The sequence below is a fragment of the Azolla caroliniana genome, unplaced genomic scaffold (genome assembly GCF_043228905.1).
Source record: "Azolla caroliniana isolate FFs.n. ecotype wild unplaced genomic scaffold, voAzoCaro1.0.p SCAF_2, whole genome shotgun sequence".
Lineage (NCBI taxonomy): Eukaryota > Viridiplantae > Streptophyta > Polypodiopsida > Salviniales > Salviniaceae > Azolla > Azolla caroliniana.
The window spans coordinates 23,274,995-23,296,206 of NW_028230437.1; the positions used below are offsets into that span (position 1 = coordinate 23,274,995).

The window sequence follows — 21,212 nt, forward strand, 5'->3', positions numbered from 1 at the left end:
CACAATTCTACATGAATTACGCAAAAATGTTTCATTTTTCATTACATGGTCATATTTTACTTTTGAGGGGGATATTAATCTCTCTCTCTCTCTCTCTCTCTCTCTCTCTCTCTCTCTCTCTCTCTCTCACACACACACACACACACACACACACACACACACACAGTTCTATAGGTGTAGAGTTCAAATCTGTAACAATGTGACGCAGATTAAGGAGCATTATTCCTTTTAAAAACCATGTTCTTCACAAAACGGGGAAACCGTACACATCAATATATGTTAGAGCCCATCTTGTCGTCTACTATTTGAACCATTGCTTTTATGTGACTTAGCTCACATGCATTGCAATGTGAGACAGGTCGTTGGGGCACAAGTGATGATTGTAGTTGACTGTGCACACTTTGCCAAGCTCCAGAAGCTAGAAGCTTTTAGAAAGCTCCGAAAGCTGGAACATTCCAGAAGGTTGTGCATGAAAATGAGTCTATGCATGGAACTACATTTAGAGCCCACAAACATGTATAAATATAGGGGTTCACCTTGGCCTTGTTCAAGGTGAACATCACTAGTTACGAAAGCATAATTCAGTTCTTGTTCTCTTGTCTTTTCTCTCTCTCTTTCTTGTTCTCTTGTCTATGCTCTCTCTCTCTCTCTCTCTTAGTATTGAGCCTCGTCTACTCTTTCGTGACAGGTCAAAACATCTCAGTGGAAGCTAACATTCTTTATCCATTGAAACAATTGCAACCATGTGTATGTCTTTACAAGCAACAATGATAAAGTTACAAAATGAAGTACATGCTTGCAATGTGAAAGAAATGATGCTTTAACATACGGTGGATTTGCAAACATTGGAGATAAAAAAGTTTGTAAAGTAAGAAGGATTCGAAAAAGTTACTAGTGGGGATAGAGTTATGGTTCTCTTGTTATATGTAGATGATGCATTTTTTACAAACACTCTAGAATATGCACAAAAGCTTGAGAGTGTATTAGAAAACTTTTGTATACATAGAAGTTGAGTGTCAATAGCTCAAAACAAAGCTTAGACTTGTGAAGACTCAATTTTGTAAGGATAAGTTTGCATTGTGTTTGATAATGGGTCACTTAAGTCAATAGATGACACTAACAAGGGTAAACCATTGGGATAATTATATTATGAATTCATATTCTTATCATTGTGTTACACACACATGCTAACTCATAGCAATGTTGCTTGCATGCATCACACTCTAATACATGGGCACCAAGTAGCACTCACACATCACATCAATCTTGAGCTTCTAGTCATGCCCCTAGTTGTAATGATCTAATTTACTTAGTAAAGTTTGAGAATTCATATCACCTTGATCAAATCACCATTCTCTCTATCTTTCTCCGCACACTCGCTCTCTTACATCGATCACTCTTTGCTCACTCTCAACTCTCTTTTGCACGCTCTAACATTGAATGGATGGAAGATATAAATAAATGGTTTGGAGAAAGGAATTATCACATTTGCTTCATGATACATCAATAGGTTCTTCCATGAATGAGGCTATTTTACAATTCCAGAGTATCATGGCTTGGAAAAAATCATACATTGGATTGTGTATGCGACACCAAACTACAAATTTGACTTCTTTTCCAAATGAGAAGACCACATTCATCAATGCATGGTAGAGCCCATCCTTTGCTTGCAACTTAACTTACATCATTTCTTTTGTGTGAGTGAACTTGCCTTCTCTTCATTGTGAGGCAAGGTTTGAGCATAAGTTTGGAGAATTGTTTACTATTTTCTTGGGGTGGTTCAAGAGTTTTTTTTTCCAAAAAAAAACTCCTTCCATTAGTTATAAAATTTTACAAATGAGACGATTATGTACAAATCCCTGTAGGGACGCAATAGTTCCATCTTATGTGGATGCCCACTGACTCAAGAAAGGGAAAGGACGACCATTGTTGGATGAAGGTTATGCGTTGTCTTTCAACTCCCTCGGAGCCGCCCTTAAGGCCATCATATTGGCTCTTTAGAGTGGCTACAATTTCACTCCATATCTCTTGCAGTAACCTTGTTGGATGGGCGGTTTGGTTGGAGAAGACTCGCCTACATCGTTGTTTCCATAGAATCCAAAGGGTTATTGGGCTGACCAATTCCAACACCTCTTGAGATTTGTCATTAAGAGGAATAGAGTGAACATTGCCGTTGGAGAAGAAAAGGACCTCTTGTGCTTTTATCACCAAAGTCATCCCCTCCTCCTGATGCTCGTATCGGCCAATTGCAGCCTGCCATGATAGCCAACATATATTTCCCCACTTGATTGAACCTTACACCTGGCATAATTGCAACAAGCGGCCACCCCCCCGCCATATTCGATGGGACATTAGGCAGTCTCACAGAGCGTGTCGTATTGATTCTACTACATTTGGGCACTCTACACAATTAGGAGAGATAAGGTTCCCACGTTGCCATGCTCCCACCGGTAGGGACTTATGTATTAATAGGGGTGGTTCAAGAGTTAGAGTATCATATTTTGAAATAGTGCAAATATGACTTAGCTCGCATTCTCTTCAATGTGAGACAAGGCTTGGGCATAGGAATCCCAAAGTCAAAGCATATATTTTGAAACAATGCACATTTTTTCAACCACATCTTAGCTTCTTTTTATGCATAATCAATTCAAACCACTTCCTACACACGTTCCTCTCACAGTCATAATGTGTGTTCTCTATTTAAATGGTTATTGGTAAAATTCTTGAACATTGAGAGTAACTCCATTCCACATGTACTATGTAAAAATGCTTGATTTTTGTGCCATAGTTCATATTTGACCTTTGAGACAATGAGAACAATAAATTTATCTATCTATCTTTGGGATCCCATTTGTATTGACTCCTCCAACTTTATGCCTATGTTTGAAAGGATGAACATTTTTAGGGAACCCTTAGCATGTAACTTTAACATACATGTAAAGGAGGATCATACATTTGGTCAAGACATAATATTTCATATTGGATCTTGAGACTAGACGCTTAAACATAACAATTGTTTTCCCCTACATTATGAAGTGGGAATTTCATTTTGTCCATCTATGTATGAAGGTAGAGGATTCCGCTAGTTTACATATGATTTTTATGCTCTTTCCTAGTGAATTCTCGTCTTTCAAAGGACAAGTTTTGTTTGGTCTTGATTAACTTCATCCCTAGTATATCAATAAGTTTACTAGTGTTTTCTAGAAATGATCCCTTGCTTGAATGGGATGTGCCTTGGAGCAAACATTTATCATCAAATTTGTGCATAATCATTGGGAATAGAGCATTGTGTGATGTTTATGTTTTCAATGGCCCTACATATGATTTTATGTTCTTTCTTGATGGATATTTCTCTTTCATGGGACACGAATTTGTCCATGACCAACTTTATCTATAATATCATGAGACACGAATTTTCTAGTGCTTTTCGGGAGAGGCTCCTTGCTTGACTGGGGCATGGCTTACAAGTGAGCAAGCATTCATGGTCCAACTTGTGCATAATCATTGGGAACTCAACATTTTGTCATGTTTATGCCTTTAGTGGCCTCATATCCTTTGGTGGAAAGTAACATTAGGACAAAGATTCCCCTTATAAACAATTTCTTCATTAGTGCTACTCTTCCACATGAACAAAGGTATGGTAAAGTTGTGATAATACATAATCACATTTAGAAAAATTAAATAAATATGACTAAAGAGTAAACATCTAAAATCCAATTCATGAGAACTTAATTGCTACCTAATCATCCCCAATAATTGTAAGAATATTAAGGAATCAAAGGTGTGCTAAAGTTTCTCAAATGCCTTGAAGCATCACTAAAGCGCACATCGATTTACAACTATTGGGGGGACAAGGGGCGGATAAAAAAAGAAAGATCCAATAACCCTTCCTTTACATGTGGAACCTATTATGCATAAAGATGGGGCGAAACTCCAATAATCCATAATAATCTTCAATAAGGTGAGGTTTACATAAATAATGGTCACAAGTTATAACTTATAACAATAAAAATGTGAATGTTTATAAAAGATAAGTCCATGTAAAGGTCATCCTTTGAATACAAAGATATGATCCATTTCTTTCTTCACATCAATTAGCATTGCCTCTCTAGAATGAAGGAGTCTATGTTTTGAGAAGCCTGGTTCTAAACAGAAACATTATTTGTGAATGTTAAAACTAGTTAGTGAGAGGACCATTTGTAATAGGTTGCCCCTTACCTTATGTTTATTTTCCACATTATAAACATGGAGAGTCTCCATTAAAAAAGTCTACAAATGGAGTAAGATCATAAATACTTAAGTAATTATTGCACGAACACTTCATTGTATTGTTTGACATGCTGTCTCTTATGAAAATGGTTCAATTGCTCATACCCATGCATTTTGATTGTATTGAACTATTGAATATTTCGGGCTATGATAACACCTTAACTATAGAGGTAGACTCTCTTCCACCTTATTTAGAGTGTTATAACTAGAATGTTGACATGAGTGCTTATAGAGTCATCGAATTGCCTACTCTACAATGTGAAACGAGAATAATGAACGTTGTACATTGATGGTCGTTTTCCGATTTTTTCCCCCCAAAACCCTACAATCTTTAAGGTCTGTGTGTGTAGAAGCCGTAGTTAAAAGTGTAAAACATATGATTTCACTTCATTTTGAAGGTTATATTTTATTGTATATACTTCAAAATATAACAATTCAGCTAAGTAGCAAGAAGGGTGAGCCTTGATCCTTGATGGTTTTTCTTATTCATTAGTTATAAAAAGTTAAATTCTTGGAGGCATGGGGAGGGAATAAGTAGTAACAATAATGCGATGTAACATAAATGCATATTTTAATAATTAAATGTAGTCCAATAAACTGCCCCCACAGTGGGTAAGTTAATCGTAAAGTACAAGCAAAGAGCATGTGTTAAACATTCCAATTTGCACAAGTTGTAGTAATTGGATCATTTTTAAAAAAAAGGATGAAAAACTTTACTTTTTCATTAGGTCATCCCAATATACCTACAAATTTTCATACTATGCTTCATTTTTTTGGCGTAACTTTATCTTTGTTCTATTTTCAAAGGAAAAGTGTTTCTAATACATATAAGAACGTGAAACCGAAGGGCGCATTTTATACGTAAGCCTAAAACAAAGGGCGTTTGAAGTCAAAAACCATCAACGGACAACCCTAAGCGTAATGCTCCAACTTCATTATTATTCGCCTTGTTGGCATTGCCCCATCAATCCAACTGATATCCCAACTAAAAGTTAAAAAAATGGCCAACTATTCACAAGTTATAGATGCCCAAGTAGCTAGTTGGAAAACCTCTTGTCAGAGCTTGGTTTGACCCTAGGTGGAAAAATTTGTTCACTCAAATAAAAATTCTATGACTTGGTCATCCAAGTGCATGGTAACAAGTGGTCTACCCCACAAATTTTGCAACTAGCAATTTTGTAATATGTCGTCTTGAATATGAGTTTATGATCTCCTCATTGGAGGTATGGCAACAATGCCCTGTAGAGTTGTCACATACGAACTAAGTTGAGGTAGACACCCTACATATTCTATCAATGATCTCTTCTACATTGCATAGATCTAGCAATGCAATAGCTAACTAAGCTCACAATAACTAGCAGTCATTTTACAAAACACAACTATACAACTAGCATTGTTGCCTTCTCACAAGCCCTAATCCTTGTCCTTAAAATATTTATGGTCTAGAGAGTTCACACTAGTCCAACCAAATGGCATTTTCCTCGGACTGCCCCATTTACAACAGCCTCCAATTTTTGTGGTCAATTTTTATTTATTTGATCATTCACCTCCACCACCATAGATCTCATGTTAACAATTTATATGCCATTTCATCATGGACTTTCGTCAGCACACTCACATCTAGTCGTACTCATTGGCCCACCTATAACATCGGAACCAAAGATTGCATGCCAAAAATGTCACAGGTTTCCATTTGGGCGACTCAATTTCCGAACTTTGTCCGCCCAAAATCCAGTGATGATATTGGCATTGTACCACAATAACATGGATTCATTTGATCTCCCCCCCCCTTCTCATCAAAAGACAATGGCCGCCTGACCATTTATGCACGTTTGTGAGCGGTGATGACCGTGTGCCATGTAATGAGGGATTTCCTTTGCATGGTCATGCACGACACACCCGTAGCATATTTTCCATGGACAAACGAGATTTGAGCATGTATTGTCGGTGTCGAGGAAACATGCCGGCCATCATAAGGAAGAGGCTAAATGTGGAGATGTATGTCTTGGTCCTACGGAATCCGAATTTTCTTTGGATTTTGTGTGTGTGTGTGTGTGTGTGTGTGTGTGTGTGTGAGAGAGAGAGAGAGAGAGAAAGAAAGAAAGATATATTAACATCTTCTAAGGCCAAAAAATGAGTATTTATCCAATCATCATAACTAAAATAAAATAAAGTAAAAATAGAACTTAAGCTAAAAGAGTTCTAGTAGTGTGCAAAACATGGTATACTCGATAAAGGAAGTGACTTTACACTAAGCTTAATTTTATTTCCACCCAAGCCTCTCGAAAAGAAGTGGGAGGTCAAAGGGTTTTGGTGTGGGTGTGACCCGTGGTCCCAATGTAGAGAGTGTCCTAGCCATGGTTTCTAGGCAATGTAGCTCACGTTCCCTTATTTTCATTTCTGTTTTTGCACCACGTCGAGTTGATTCTGGTTCTTCTTTGGTTTTCTGCCTCATCAAGGGAAAAGCCAAGTGGTGCAGGTGTGTCGACATTCGTTGTCTCCCCTTGTTCCTGAAAAACTTCTTTTGTTACATGTTGGTGAACATTAGCAACATTATTGTCAACATTTTGTAACTTATTCTCTCTATGTTGTTTTAGTTCTAGAATGTATTTGCCTAATTTCTTTATATCTAGAGTATCTAATAGTTTGGGGAGGGTAGGAGAGGACTCAAGTAGGTCTTGGTATTTTGCCCTTATCTCGGCGTAGGTTGGACACTTGCATGTAAAGTGATACTCATCCTCTATCTCTATGTGGCATAACCTACATATCCTTTCCTCCCTAGGGACTCCATTAGTACGATCACTCTCAATCTCAAGTTGGTGGGATGATATTCGAAGTTGTCCAATGGCAACCCTTAGTGCATGTGGTAAGAATACATCTAGATATTTTGGCCTCGTGATAAAACCTAACATAGAGAAGTGCATGAAGTGTTCCTTATAATACAACATTTTAGATGGGAGTGGCTCTAGTGGGGTGATCCATTTATACCGAGTGTAAATTTGTCATATTTCTTGGCGTATTACTTTATTGCGGTCCTCATTAGAGATTAAAGTGTTATCAATCATGTGGTTGTACCTAAGGGGAGGTAGGTTATTAATGTCTAGACCATTCGCAAGAAGCCAACTCACGATCATGTCATACCATGAGCTAGTATAACCGAACTCATACAGTGATCGAGAGGCCTTAAAGGCTTGATATTAAGATATTCTATCATGTGGTTGGCTATGTATCCTGTGAATAAAGACTACAAGTTGGAAAAGTGCTTCTACTAACATTGGGGGTAAAGTGAACGCAGCCCTAATAATGTCATGTGGTACTGTCGATTTGCTTCGGAGTTGGCGTGATAACATCATCACCAATGGTCTAAGTTCCGTAGAGAGAGAGAGAGAGAGAGAGAGAGAGAGAGAGTGTGTGTGTGTGTGTGTGTGTGTGTGTGTGAGAGAGAGAGAGAGAGTGTGTGTGTGAGAGAGAGAGAGAGAGTGTGTGTGTGTGTGTTATATACATAGAAAGAAAAGAAAGAAAGAAGATAAAAGAGGAAGGTGAACGTTCTGTCTTTCTATCCAGTTTTCTTCAGAACAAGGTAGAAGGTAACATCTCTTCCTCTTCTTCTTCTTCTTCTTCTTTGGATTAATTTTGAAAGCCTTCGTTTTTTTTTGTTGTTCTCTTTATCCATCTTTTTAATCTTATTTTCTACATTAGTATTTGAAATTTTTTTGATGGGTCTTCGTCTTAAATATATGCCTTCCTTTTCGTCTATTCTCTTAGCATGTGCTCTGTTTCTAAAATTTAATCTCTAATGTATCTTAGTATGTTTTGAGGCTCTAATTTCTGCTCAAAAGCTTTTAGATATGTCTATTGGGTAGAGACAGTTAATTGATCATATAATAGACAATCATTTTAGCCAAAAAACTGTTTTTTAGATATTTCATTTTAGCATAAAGAATAAATGTTAATAAAATAAGTTTTACAGACATTGATTTAGCCAAAAAAAAAAAACCGACATTAAATTTAGCATAACAATAGGTTATATAGGCATCAATCTAGTATAAAATTTTCTAACCACAAATATAGGGGGAATGATTCAGGGATTGATTATTATCTATTATGGTTGGTTGTATGTATTGTATCACTCACTGACTGATTTACAAAATTACACAATATAAGAACTAATATAATGTATGAAAGTATCTCTACTGTTCATGGATCGATCCAAAATGGATAACTAACTTTTGTGGCATTCATTGAATATGCTCTTCGATGTATATCAAACCTGTTACTAGAATAGATTTTTTAGTTATATATACTTGGGATGAAAATTTGTATCTCTGTTGTGGTGATTAGTATATCACCATCTTAGTGACCATAACTTGTATACTGTCGTAATTATGATGGTTTGTATCTCTTATCAATGGTGGTTTATATCTATTATCTATGATGATTTTTGTCTCTTCTTAATGATGACTTGTATCTCTTCTCTATGTTGTTTTGTGTTTCTTATCAATGGCGACTTATATCTCTTCTCTATGATGACTTGTGACTCTTATCAATGATGACTTGTACCTCTTCTCTATGATGATTTGTATTCTCTTAGTAAGGATGTATTTGTATCTTAAATTTTGATCAATACTACATTATGAATCGACGAATGCATTTGATATTATTGATGAATCTGCACAATTTTTGTCAGAAAAAGTTGGATTTCTGAGATTTGGTTTTAGTGCATAATCTAGTTAGGTTTTTTCATTCTATAGTTCCATTTCTTGCTGAGACATACCATAAATGAGAAAAACTTCATTTCATTCTTTTGGTCTTTTTGTAGACATTTATGAATGTGTCTTTTCTTTTCTTTTCTCAATGATTCAGGTATGGATATGGATCGAAACACAGCAAAATACCGTGGTTTTTCCATGGCTATGTTGGGTATTCTAGCAATCATCATCGTGTCAATGTGCCCTATCCAATTAATAATGGCTCTTCCTGGAGGAAGAGAGACAATACCTGATGCTCAGAGCAATAAAGAACTACAAAAACTTGCCAATTTTGCCGTCACACAATATAGCTCTCAAAAGGTACGAAGGCCTTAATTTTATTGAAAAAAGCTAACTTAGATAGATATTCTCTTATGTCATTCCAGTTCTATATTTCCATTAAGATCATATTGAATAGAGACATATAAGTTTTGCTTCACTATTAACATATTCATATGATAATAAGTATCATTGGTATGCATATACTAGACTTTATCAAGTTGTGATTGATCATCTAAACGTAGCTTTGTTGAACTATATTCTTTGCATATTCTTTACACAAGTGCATTATGATAAACAATAATGATAAGAAATTAATCAAAAGATTAAGAATTGAATGGAGTAAAGGTGCTTTAACCACCCCAGTACAAAGGACAAGAGACAAATTCAAAGTTCCATTGACATCCCTTATCACTGAACATGTCCTTGTACTATACCTGGAACTCAGGCAACAATGGATCTGAAATATGAGAGCTTTTGCCTCACCAACAGAGTCTCTACAACATCTCTGAGATGTTATGTAAGAATAGTTTGTCCCCTTCATATGGCTGAACTGCTTAGGCTCCCAAACCGTTCCCGCTTATTCTACCTTTAAATTCATCAAAACGAAACTTTAACACTGGCCTCCCATTTTATTGTGTTGATGTCTACTCACTTTGTACACATACGTAAACCTTCAGGTTGAAAAAACCATGTGAACGGCCTGCGATATTACCATTTTATCCTATTATTCATGAACAAATGTCATACAATATTGTTACTGTTCTTGGAACTAAAAGATTTGTGTGTGTTTCCAGGGATTGAGACTTAAATACCTAAAACTAGTTTCAGCGGAGCAACAAGTTGTGTCAGGTGTGATGTATTATTTGCATCTTAAGGCGAGTCCGAAGCGAGGGAAAACCTGTTCATATGAAGCTCAAGTTTGGGTACAAGCTTGGAGGAATTTTAAGTCTTTGCAAAACTTTGTGTTGGAACAATGTTCATAATCAAAGTCCTTGGCTTGACAGTCTTTATAAATGATCGATCAATTTATACCAGAAATTGTAATCGTTGTAATGATGAAGTTGTAAGAACGATGATCAATTTTTGGCATAAGACTACTCTGTGCTATCTTTTCCAAGGATATGGATATTATGTGTTATTTTGTGTATAAGTAGATCTTTGAGGAGTTTCAAAGTCTTCAAGTGAAAACAATGTTTTGCTAATCAAAATCCACATGTTTGCTGCTAATAAGCCCATACTACAGTCGTGTTTTAGTTGGTGTTTCATGATGAAGTGTTTTATTGAACTGAAAAGCTAATTAGCCAATTCCATGATTTCGCATAAATCGTGCAAAAATCTCTTTTCCTATGGGGAATAAGTTTCTGAAATGAGAATAAGTTTTTGCATTGATTGTAGGGCTTTTTTGTAACGTGTTTCTAGAATGTATGTTACATGTTACATGTTACAATGGGCTTATTGTATATTATGATGTTGTGAACTAAAATCTATTAACTGCTTTTTGAAAATTGTTGATTATTTTTCCCACAAGCATGTAAATCTCTCTCTCTATATATATATATATATAAGCACACAATTATTTATGTTAATTGGATGTAAAAGCCACTTGTTACCAACTTCTTAGTCTTCTGCACCTACCTATGTAGGGAGAGGGACATCTTGTAAAGCTATTAAAAACCTGAATATGCACTTTGAGGAAATTATCTCCACATGCTCTAACAACCAAAATTTTCACTCAAGAATGCCATCACCATGCATTTGACTTACATTCCACACCCTTTTTGCTTTATGTGATAGTTAAGATAATGATGCCATAGCATAATGATATTGTATTGACCTACAACAAGCAATATACCATCAATCCACCCAAAGTGCAACATTTGTTTTCATTGGCCAAATATCCATGCAACAATAGTGTATCTTGTAATTTACTCCTAAATAAATCAATAATATGGTGGAATACATAATGATCCTGTCTCTCACACACCATAATTACCTTACCCTAGTGGTAAGTTGTTACACCGCTAGCTCTAGATCTTGGGTTCGACACCCAATACTCTCACCTCTATTACTCCTCTCCTTAATTTATTGGATACCACTATGGAATGAAGGGGTTGAACCCATGACCTCCTAGTCTGCGTAATCCTATGTTATTAGTGGGAAACCTGAATATTAGTATAGTAACCTTCACTCAAAAGAACTTGAGTTGTCGGGTAATATCATGGACCTGGACACAGGCAACGATTGCCTATGTGACTGCAAGAATAAAATAGAATTTATCCATGGCAAGTTGATTAAAGGCCCTATGGTTGAATGATGACCACACATAGCATAATTCTAAAAATCTTAGCCAATTGAAAATTTGGATGAATTGTGTGGTAGCTTTGGAAATGCAACCAAATATCTATAAGTTAATTCCAAAATGAAGTTCTGGGGAATAACCACAGAAATGTTGGCTTAACTTAGCCCCTTCCAGAAAATCTGCACTTCTGTAGTACCATCAAAGCAAATTAAACCAATTCCATATCTCTGGTATCTTGCTGAGGTAATACATCTTGGTTGGAGATTTATTCCAAATAGTAAAAACCAAAGTATGCAAGTTTAGATTAGGAAAATTCCTCAAATACTGGATTCAACAATGCACCACAATGTTTTCATAATATAAAATCAGTCCAGCTATGAAAACAGATCACACACATAAAACAATGATATAACCCATCCTTCAACAACATGAAAGAAGAATAGATCAACAAATCTTGTGTTGATCCAAAACAAGATATACATGAGTTAGATATGGAAATTCTGAATAACTCCCATGGTATGAAAGATAAAAAACATTTTCGCTAGTCTTTACCATGTACAAAAGAACCTATAAAGTATTCCTTCAAAGAACACCATGCTTTTGTTAAACAAAATTCAGCAAAATTCTAGAACTCTTGGTCCTTGAGATAGAAAGAGAGAAGCCTCTAAAACTTTTGCTGAATGTTTTTTCCATAACTTTGCTTCTCTGCTAGGCATTTTTTCTACTTTTTGGAAGATATAGGTTTCTTAAATCCAGGTTTGTATGTTGATCGATATGTTGTCCAAGCATCTGATATGGTCTTCTTCATGTCTTCATCTCCATCATCGTACATATTCTGCATGCACAATGAATACATGTTAGCTAAACAAAAGAACAATAAAGAATAAATGCATTGTTTTCGCATCAATTAAGCTCCCATAGATAAATTTATGTATAGTTAATTTTACCCTCATCATCTCCATCAATCTAGCCATGGGTTCCTTCTTAGACTCCTCTTCAGACTTGATTTTTTTGACATAAACAAACATCAATCAAATATGTGTCAATTCAAGATAACAGTAGAACTGAAATAATAAATCCATTGCTGCAGATACAGTATTCATAGGTAACCTCTACCTTATCTTCTTTAAAATACAATTCTTTCCAATCCTCCTCTTCGAGTTTCCTCAAGGAGATTATTATTCTTTTAGGCTTGATGATAATTCGACAAGCATCAGGATCGATGACTTTATGAAGTTTTTGAATCAAAAACCGATAATTTTTTCCTTCAACATTGTGAATCTTCACTTCGCATGTCCAATCCTCAAACTTTGATGTCACGTTCTCTTCCGTAACACCTTCCAAGGATACATAGATCTATATAAAAGAGAGGTGATTAAAAAGAGGATAACTTACAGCAACACTAAAATAAGGCTTAAAATAATAGAAAACCACAATCAGAAACTTCATATTTAAGTTATTAACCGTTTTTGGGTTAAAGGCAGTTGACAGTTGTCATGGCTTCCAAGAGGTTATCTGATACAAAAACTACATTTCAAAGCGAAGTGACACTATAGCCTTAAAACAAAAGGAAACACTCTCACCTATACTCCTGGAAAAAGCTAATGAAACATAGTTCCATAATTTTCAATTTCTTGAAAGTAGGGGAGAATTACAACAGCTTGCAAAAGTATCAAATAATCCCAAGATTGATGAGTGTTTAAGAGGGTGTTTGCAAACCTCTGGATTTCTTTGACTTATGAATATACATTTTCACAGCCTTGGAAAAAGTTGAGGCTTCATTACAAGTCCAAAATCCTCCTCAAACCCCCAACAAGTTTGGTTAAAGAAAAATTTCTTTTAAGACTTCAATGCATTTCAAATTTTAGGCCAAAATGGCCCAGATGGTTCTTTGCACACTAAAATCAGTTTCAAATTTACAGCAAAAAGTTCCTTGAAGACCAAAATGGTATTCAAAATGGGCAAAGTGTTATAAGAAAATTATAGTAATTACATCACTGCTTGAGAATTATAACTAAATAGTTACATACAATAAAACTTAACAAACCCATTTATCTTAAACTAAAACTAACCTTTACTCTTTCACTGTCCTGCTCCCAAGATAGGTTATTGAGGGTAACGTAGTGAACTTCAGGGATAGTGGGCCCTTCCTCTGAAGCAGCTCTTAATTCTGCATCAGTAGCAAGCTGGAAACAACGGAGACAAAGGCGCCAAAGAAGAGATGGAAGAAAACAAAGCTAGGTTTCAAGCTTCAATTGAACAAAATAAAACAAAGAAGAACCCACTTCTTCCACAATACAAATAGAAGCTAGATACTAAACAAACATCTTAGGAAAACATACACACGCAGCAGAGAGAGAGAGAGAGATACTTCATCAATAATAAACACCATAGATTCTACAGAAAACATCAGCCGGAAAAGAACCATAGAAAATACACAAATAAATAAATTTGGGGAAAACATATAGCCGAGAATGTTTCTAAACTAACAAATAACTAAAAACTTCAGAGAAAGCCCATATAAAAGAGATAACCAAAATTAACAAGAAAATGAAGAGCAAATCAAAAATTTGTGTTTTTACTTTATTCTCTACTATGTGTGTGTGCGTGTGTGAAGACAGTGTATAACAGATAACCAAAATTAAAATGAAAATAAAGAGCAAATAACTAACAATTTGTGTTTTTACTAAAAACTTCAGAGAAAGCCCATATAAAAGAGATAACCAAAATTAAAATGAAAATAAAGAGCAAATCAACAAAAAAAAAAATCTTTATTCTCTACTCTGGGGTGTGTGTGTGTGTGTGTGTGTGTGTGAAAGAGAAAAAAGAGAAGGTAATAGAAAAACAGACCTTTTCTAGGGTTCCAATTTGAGAAGAAAGGAAGAGATGGACGTGTGGACGCTTGGCTTGGCTAAGGAGGAGCTTGAGCTCTGTTACATCCCTCCTCAAATCACAAGCCATGGTAATCCTCTGTCTCTCTCTCTCTATGTATGTATGTATGTATCTATGTATAGATAGATAGATAGATAGATAGATATATCCTCTTCTCTGTTTCTTCTCTAGCTCTTTCTCTACTCTCAATCTCTCCTCCTCTTCTTCCCTATCTCTTCTCTTCTCTTCTCCTTCTTCCAACACAGAACCTACTAATCCTCCTTCAGCTTCTTCTCTGCAATGACCTCAGAGGTTTTCTTTTTTCCAGGATTTATTTTGTAACAATTACCCATTTTTGGGGGTTTTTTTTTTTTAATTATTTGTTTTTTAAACGATTTATTGCTTAATTAATATTTACCATAAATTTGTATATGAGGGAGGGAGAGAGAGTATCTTCTCAGACAGGGAGGAGGGTTGAAGATATTTTTCTTTTGGGAACCCCTGTCTTCCTGTGTTCACACTTGTCCGGACAACAACAATTAGAAGAAGAAGAAGAAGGAAAAGGAACCGCAAGCCGATTCACACTCTGATTAGATAGATGATGATGATGATTATGTCTAAAGTAATTCTCGCATTGTAATGGGGCATTGCTCTGTATCACGTTGTCTTTGACATATGTATGTTTTTATCTAAGAGGAGAAGCAAGAATGGTTTGTTATATATATAGACCTATTATTACATGAGAATAGCCTTATGCACAATCTATGATTTCTTTTGTCGGGTTTTCAGTCTTGGATGAACAAAAATATCGACCTCATTCGAATAAGTGTTGAAATAATTCACACCTCTGGAGACACCTTTCGTTCTGAGTTCTCATTTCGCATACTAAATGAGATATAAATAAGCTTGGGTAGTCGTGGTAGATGATGAGTGGTTTGTTAACATCTAGACTTTCCAATTTAGGTGAAGGTCTATATCATGTTAAGCTTATTGACTGATTGTACAAACAGCTTGAAGAGAAGTTTATATATTTAGACGTCACAAACAACCTTGACCTTTTCGTGTAAGACTTAAGATGGTGTAGTCAAATATGATACCCATGGATTCTTATTATCTCCTTGAATTTTATGGTCAACGAAGGCTATTGACAAAGTGATGAATTCAATGTGGAAGAAAAGAGAGAATTCTAGTATTTCTTTGTTGACATGGAATCATATTGTACTCCTAAATGACTTGGCAAGGCAAATATACTGAATTGTATGATCATATGGTGGCCTATAGAGTTTCTTTGCTTAAACTTATCTTTCGAGGCGTACAATCTCAACCAAAAATGGTGGCATTCTTTCTTAGAAAGATAGGCATTCTTTTTTAGAAACAATGGTTCAGATGAGAAACGGATGGGCTTTAACATGTATTGATGTGTACAGTTTCCCCGCTCAATGAAGAACATGGTTATGTAGTTTGGTGCAACTTATTTAATATAATGTGTGAAGTGTAAGCATCCACATTTTTACCATGTCATGATACATTGGCATTGAAAAAATGCCTCATTCACATAGTAATATATTGATGCATCATGAAGCAAGTGTGTTGCATCACATCTTCTGAACCACCTTTATTATATCTTGTATTCAACTAGAACACAAAATTTTGTTTTTATGTGTCTTCTAGATATTTTTGCTTGTTTTCCATGTGACTCTTGCAAGTCAATGTAGGGGCTTCTTTGAATCTTAAGCATGTACCAGAGATGTTACCGCCCATTACTTCCACCCCATAAAGAAGCACCAAAGTCACCAAAGTGTCGAAAAGCTATTTTTTTGAGGATCCAACACTTAATTTCTCAATGATTGCATGTGTCCTCAAATACATAATATGTTGGCTTTCCTACCTCTAGGTAGTGGGTAGCATATCCTTTCCATCTTTGATTTGAAGGAACTTCAAGGCCAAGGTACTTAAACTTTCTATAGTTTCAAGTGGTTCATTACTATACATAATGCATGGATTATCCTTATTTTGGCTCTTCACAAGCATCATCTTTGTTTTAGAGTTATCAACACTCAAGTTCGTAGACATGAAAAACTCTTTCAATGTCCTTATAAGCTTTTGTGCATCTCCTAAAGTAGGCCAAAAGTATGGCATCATCTCAACGACTGCATTCCCAATGACAAAGTTCTTCAATGTCGTCTTCCTTTACAAACTTGGCAATCATTTGTTTTAATTCATCAACTCATAGGCCAAATAGAGTTGGTGACAATAGGCATCCTTACTTAACACCAATAGATGGCTATTGAAAAAATCTAAAATTCTATAGCCCGTACACACACAAAATGTAACATTCTTACATATTTGGGCAATTGCAAGTATATATTCGCTTGGCACCTCAAGTTCTTCTAAGGTGACCCTTGATTGAGTGGGAGATGGAAAGACGTTATCATCATTTGATTGAAGATCAACCATGTTTGATGGTGAAGTCGAATGTGAATGATGATGGCATGTATGTAGTTGATGTGAGATTACCCTCCCATATTATATTCATGCAAAAGGGTTTCTTTAACTGCCAATTATGAATGAGTTTCTTTTAGTGATGGCTTTAACACACCAACACGCCACTTAGTTCACTTTGCATTGAGTTTCTTTGAAGTCGTACTTCGTTGCATTTGTTGGTTCCCCATGTTTCATTTTGTGTCACTTCCTCAATAACCTTGTCTTGAATATGTCCAAAGAAGCTAGTGATTTCTTCATCATATTTGAATAAATTATTTTAGTATATTTTGTACATGATTAACACACATGCATTAGAAGTTTCAAGGACTTTAGTGTTTCCTTTGTTGTTGTCAACTATGTTTTCCTCCTTTCTTCTAATATACATGATCCGCGATCTAATGACATGCATTAGTTTTGTCTACCCATTGTTTAGTAGTTCATCATGGTCGCCAAAATTGTTATTGTTGGATTCTTTGTTAAGAAGGCGTTACGGCTCTTCTTAGTGCACGTCGGATCGTGATGTGCAGGATCGTTTGTGTTCAAGGGAGAAAGAAAAGGGGAAGGAGACTCACCTCTGAAACATCCCAAAAATGTTCTGTTTCATTACACATAGAAAAAACCTCTCTCGTCTATTTTCTCTTCTTTACACTCTCCTACTCACTCTTACTTTTTTACCTAAGTATATAAGTGACTTACATATTCAACTAATTAGTTGTGAGTAGCTAAATAGTTGTTTTACCTATATGTCTAATAGTAGCTAATTTCCTAATAGTTACTAGAGAAGATCTCAATTACCAATAAACATCACATGCTTTTGTTGAGCTTGTTTCTTAACACTCCCCCTCAAGCTCAACTTATCCACTCTTGAGATCATCTTCAATCTTCTTTTCCATCATGCAGCTATCATATCAATGCTTATAACTCCCATAATGTCCCTAAATTGTGTATGTTTTTTTTCTATGCTCAGTCCCTTCGTAAGAATGTTAGCAACTTGTTGATTTGTACTCACGTACACTATATCTACTTCTCCATCAATCACTTTTTCTCTAACAAAGTGATAATGCACTTCAATGTGCTTTGTTCTTGCATGGAACACTGTGTTTTTTGCGGGCTGAATGTTGCTCATATTATCACACCAAAGTTTGACTACACCATCTATATACTCTCCCAAATCAGCAAGCAATCTTCTAATCCATACTTCTTCACAAGTGGCAATTGCAGCTCCTCTATATTCAGCTTCAATACTTGATAATGCAACAATAGTTTGTTTCTTGCTACTCCATGAAATAGTTACACTTCCCAATGTAAACATATATCCACTTATGGATCTTCTATAAGTTTGGCTTCCAGCCCAATCAACATCTGTATATCCTTGAAACTTTATGTCCAGATCAGCCCTGTAAAACAGTCAATGGTTTTGAGTAGTTGTTACATACCGCAAAATTCTTCTAATGCAATCCAAACGTGGCTTTGTTGGATGTTGCATAAACTGGCTAACTAATCCAACTGCATAACTTAAATTAGGTCTTGTTATAGTCAAGTATATGAGGTTGCCCACCATAGACTTGCACATGTTCACATCTGCAATTTTTGCTCCCAAATCAGCTCTCAATTTGCAGTTCTTATCTAGTGGTACATCAATAGGTTTGCATCCAAACATTCCATATTTTTTCAACACTGTTGTAACATATTGTTTTTGCAGCATATATATTCCACATTCAAATATGGTCATATCAATACCAAGAAAGTATTTCAACTCTCCCAAATCCTTCATATGAAACTGCCTTGCCAAAAAAAAATCTAGTTTGCTTATTTCATCCATAGAATCACCTCCAATGATTAAATCATCTACATAAATCAAAATCACAACAATGTAATCATTCACAATCTTTACATACAATGATGGATCAACCTTTGACATTTTGAAAGCAATTTTTTTCAGAGATTTTGAAAGTTCCTTATCCCATGCTCTCAGTGCTTGTTTTAGTCCATAGAGAGCCTTTTTCAGCTTACAAACATATTTTGGATGCTTCTTATCTTCAAAACCTGGTGGTTGACACATGTATACTTCAATTTCTAAGTTACCAAGTAAAAAACCATTTTTTACATCCATATGGTGTAGAACCCATCTTTTGGCTGCACTTACAGCAAGTAGTGTCCTCAAGGTTGCCATTTTTGCAACCAATGCAAAACGACTCATCATAATCAATTCCTTGCATTTGGGCATATCCCTTTGCAACAAGTCTTGCGTTATGTCTACTTACATTCTCATTGGAATCATGCTTTGTTTTGTAGACCCATTTGCGACCTACCACATTTTTTCCTTTTGGCAACTTTACCAAATCCCATGTTTTCTTTTCAACCAATGCATCTATTTCTTCTTGCATTGCATTCACCCATTTCTTCTCAACTTTTTTAAAACTATTTGGATCAGGGATTTGTACCACTTTAGACATATATGCATAATGCATAGCCATGTATGTATCATAACCATATCTTTCAACAATTTTTTTCTTTCTATCTAATCTTCTCAGTTTCTGATTTGCATCTTTCATTGCTCTTTCAACACCAGGGATTTTCAAGGCTTGTGTACCTAGCTCATCATCCAATGATACATTTGAATCTATATCTTCCATGTTTCTAGATCCTTCATCAAACATTTCATATTATGGCATCTTCTCTTTTCCCTTTTTATCATCATATTTTTTATGTCTTACATTTTTCCCACTCCAAGCATTTGAATCAGATTTACTACCTGAGTTTGTAGATGGTCCAATACATGCTATCGATGTTGGACTTTGTTGTCCAACCTTATTTCCATTTCCATGGCAATCACTTTCATTTTCAGATTTGTTTCTATCTTCATTTTCATTGTCTTCATCAGTTTCTCCATTATGTTTTGGGTTGTACCAACTACCCAACTTATCAAATATCACGTCATGGCTTACTACAATCTTTTTTGTCAAAGGGTTATAACATTTATACCCTTTTTGCTCCTCTGAATATCCCACAAAAACACATTTTTCAGCTTTTCGATCAAGCTTATTTCTTACTTCAGTAGGTACATGAACATAGCCAATGCATCCAAACACTTTTAAGTGTCCTAAACTAGGTTTCCTACCATAGAAACATTTTTCAAGAGTTACTACATGTACTCCAGATGTTATGCGTCTATTTAGAATATAATTTGTTGTATTTACAACTTCAGCTCAGTAATACAATGACATAATTTTTTCAGTCATCAAAGCTCTTGCTATGTTTACCAAAGTTATGTTTTTCCTCTCAGCCACTCCATTTTGCTGTGGAGTATATCTACATGTGAACTATCTATCTTCTTATTCCTTGATTGCATAGAAAATCATAAATTTCATTTGAGAAGTATTCTCCTCCTCCATTAGACCTTAAACATTTTATCCTCGTTTCGGATTGCTTTTCTACCATGCATTTGAACTTATGAAAACACTCAAATACTTCACTCTTCTCTTTCATGAAGTAAACCCATGTTTTCCTTGAGCAATCATCAATGAATGTTACGTAAAACCTGCAACCACCAATTGAGGCATTTTTTTGTAGGTCCCCATACATATGTATGTACCAAATCCAACAAGTTTTTGCTTATATGTCCTTCATGAGGGAAAGGCAGCCTATTTTGCTTTCCATTTTGACACGCTTCACATATTTTGCTCATCTCACAATCTTTCAACTTTGGTAGTCCAGCCACTACATTTTTTCTCAACATATTTTGCAAAGTTTGCATACTTATGTGTTTGATTCGTTTATGTCACACTTCTACATCTAAGATTACATTCAATCCTCCTGCAAACATGGTTGTGGTCATTTTAGAAGTTTTCCTTTTGTTATCAGCTTACCATGTTTCTCTATAAAGCATCCACTTTGCTTAAACTTTACTTGCATTCCTTGCTCTACTATCTGTCTAACAAAAATTAGATTTTTTGCAAGATTTGGAACATGCATAACATTCAACGTATACTTTGTTTTCCCTCTTTCTTCCCACAATGGAATATCTCCTACATGTTCGATTGTATGAATAGTATTGTCACATGTCTGTACATAACTAGGAATATTTGGTTCTCTTAAACTTTCAAACCAATTTGCATGTTCTATCATATGATTAGATGCCCCTGAATCTACATACCACATATAATCTTCATTACATCTCTATGAACTTTCAACCATTGTTGCTATTTCATGTTGCATCACAAAAGCACCCTCTTTGTCACAGTTTCCACTAGTTGAAG

At 35.5% G+C, this 21,212-nt stretch overlaps 2 protein-coding genes across 2 annotated transcripts; one reads left to right on the top strand and one right to left on the bottom strand.

Annotated features, from left to right (window-relative positions):
* Positions 1–7,742: 7,742 nt before the first annotated feature.
* Positions 7,743–10,507, top strand: LOC147867676 (cysteine proteinase inhibitor A-like). Its single transcript, XM_087315456.1, has 3 exons — positions 7,743–7,856; positions 9,133–9,338; positions 10,094–10,507. Exons 2-3 carry the CDS (start codon positions 9,135–9,137, stop codon positions 10,280–10,282), a joined length of 393 nt encoding a protein of 130 aa, XP_087171582.1. The 5' UTR covers positions 7,743–7,856; positions 9,133–9,134; the 3' UTR covers positions 10,283–10,507.
* A 1,484-nt stretch (positions 10,508–11,991) lies between these two features.
* Positions 11,992–14,683, bottom strand: LOC147867677 (uncharacterized). The gene is made up of 5 exons (XM_087315458.1): positions 14,449–14,683; positions 13,671–13,784; positions 12,715–12,954; positions 12,546–12,599; positions 11,992–12,433 (listed from the first exon to the last, which is right to left on the bottom strand). The coding sequence occupies exons 1-5, from the start codon at positions 14,557–14,559 to the stop codon at positions 12,320–12,322; spliced, it is 633 nt and encodes a 210-aa protein (XP_087171584.1). The 5' UTR covers positions 14,560–14,683; the 3' UTR covers positions 11,992–12,319.
* Positions 14,684–21,212: the final 6,529 nt, after the last annotated feature.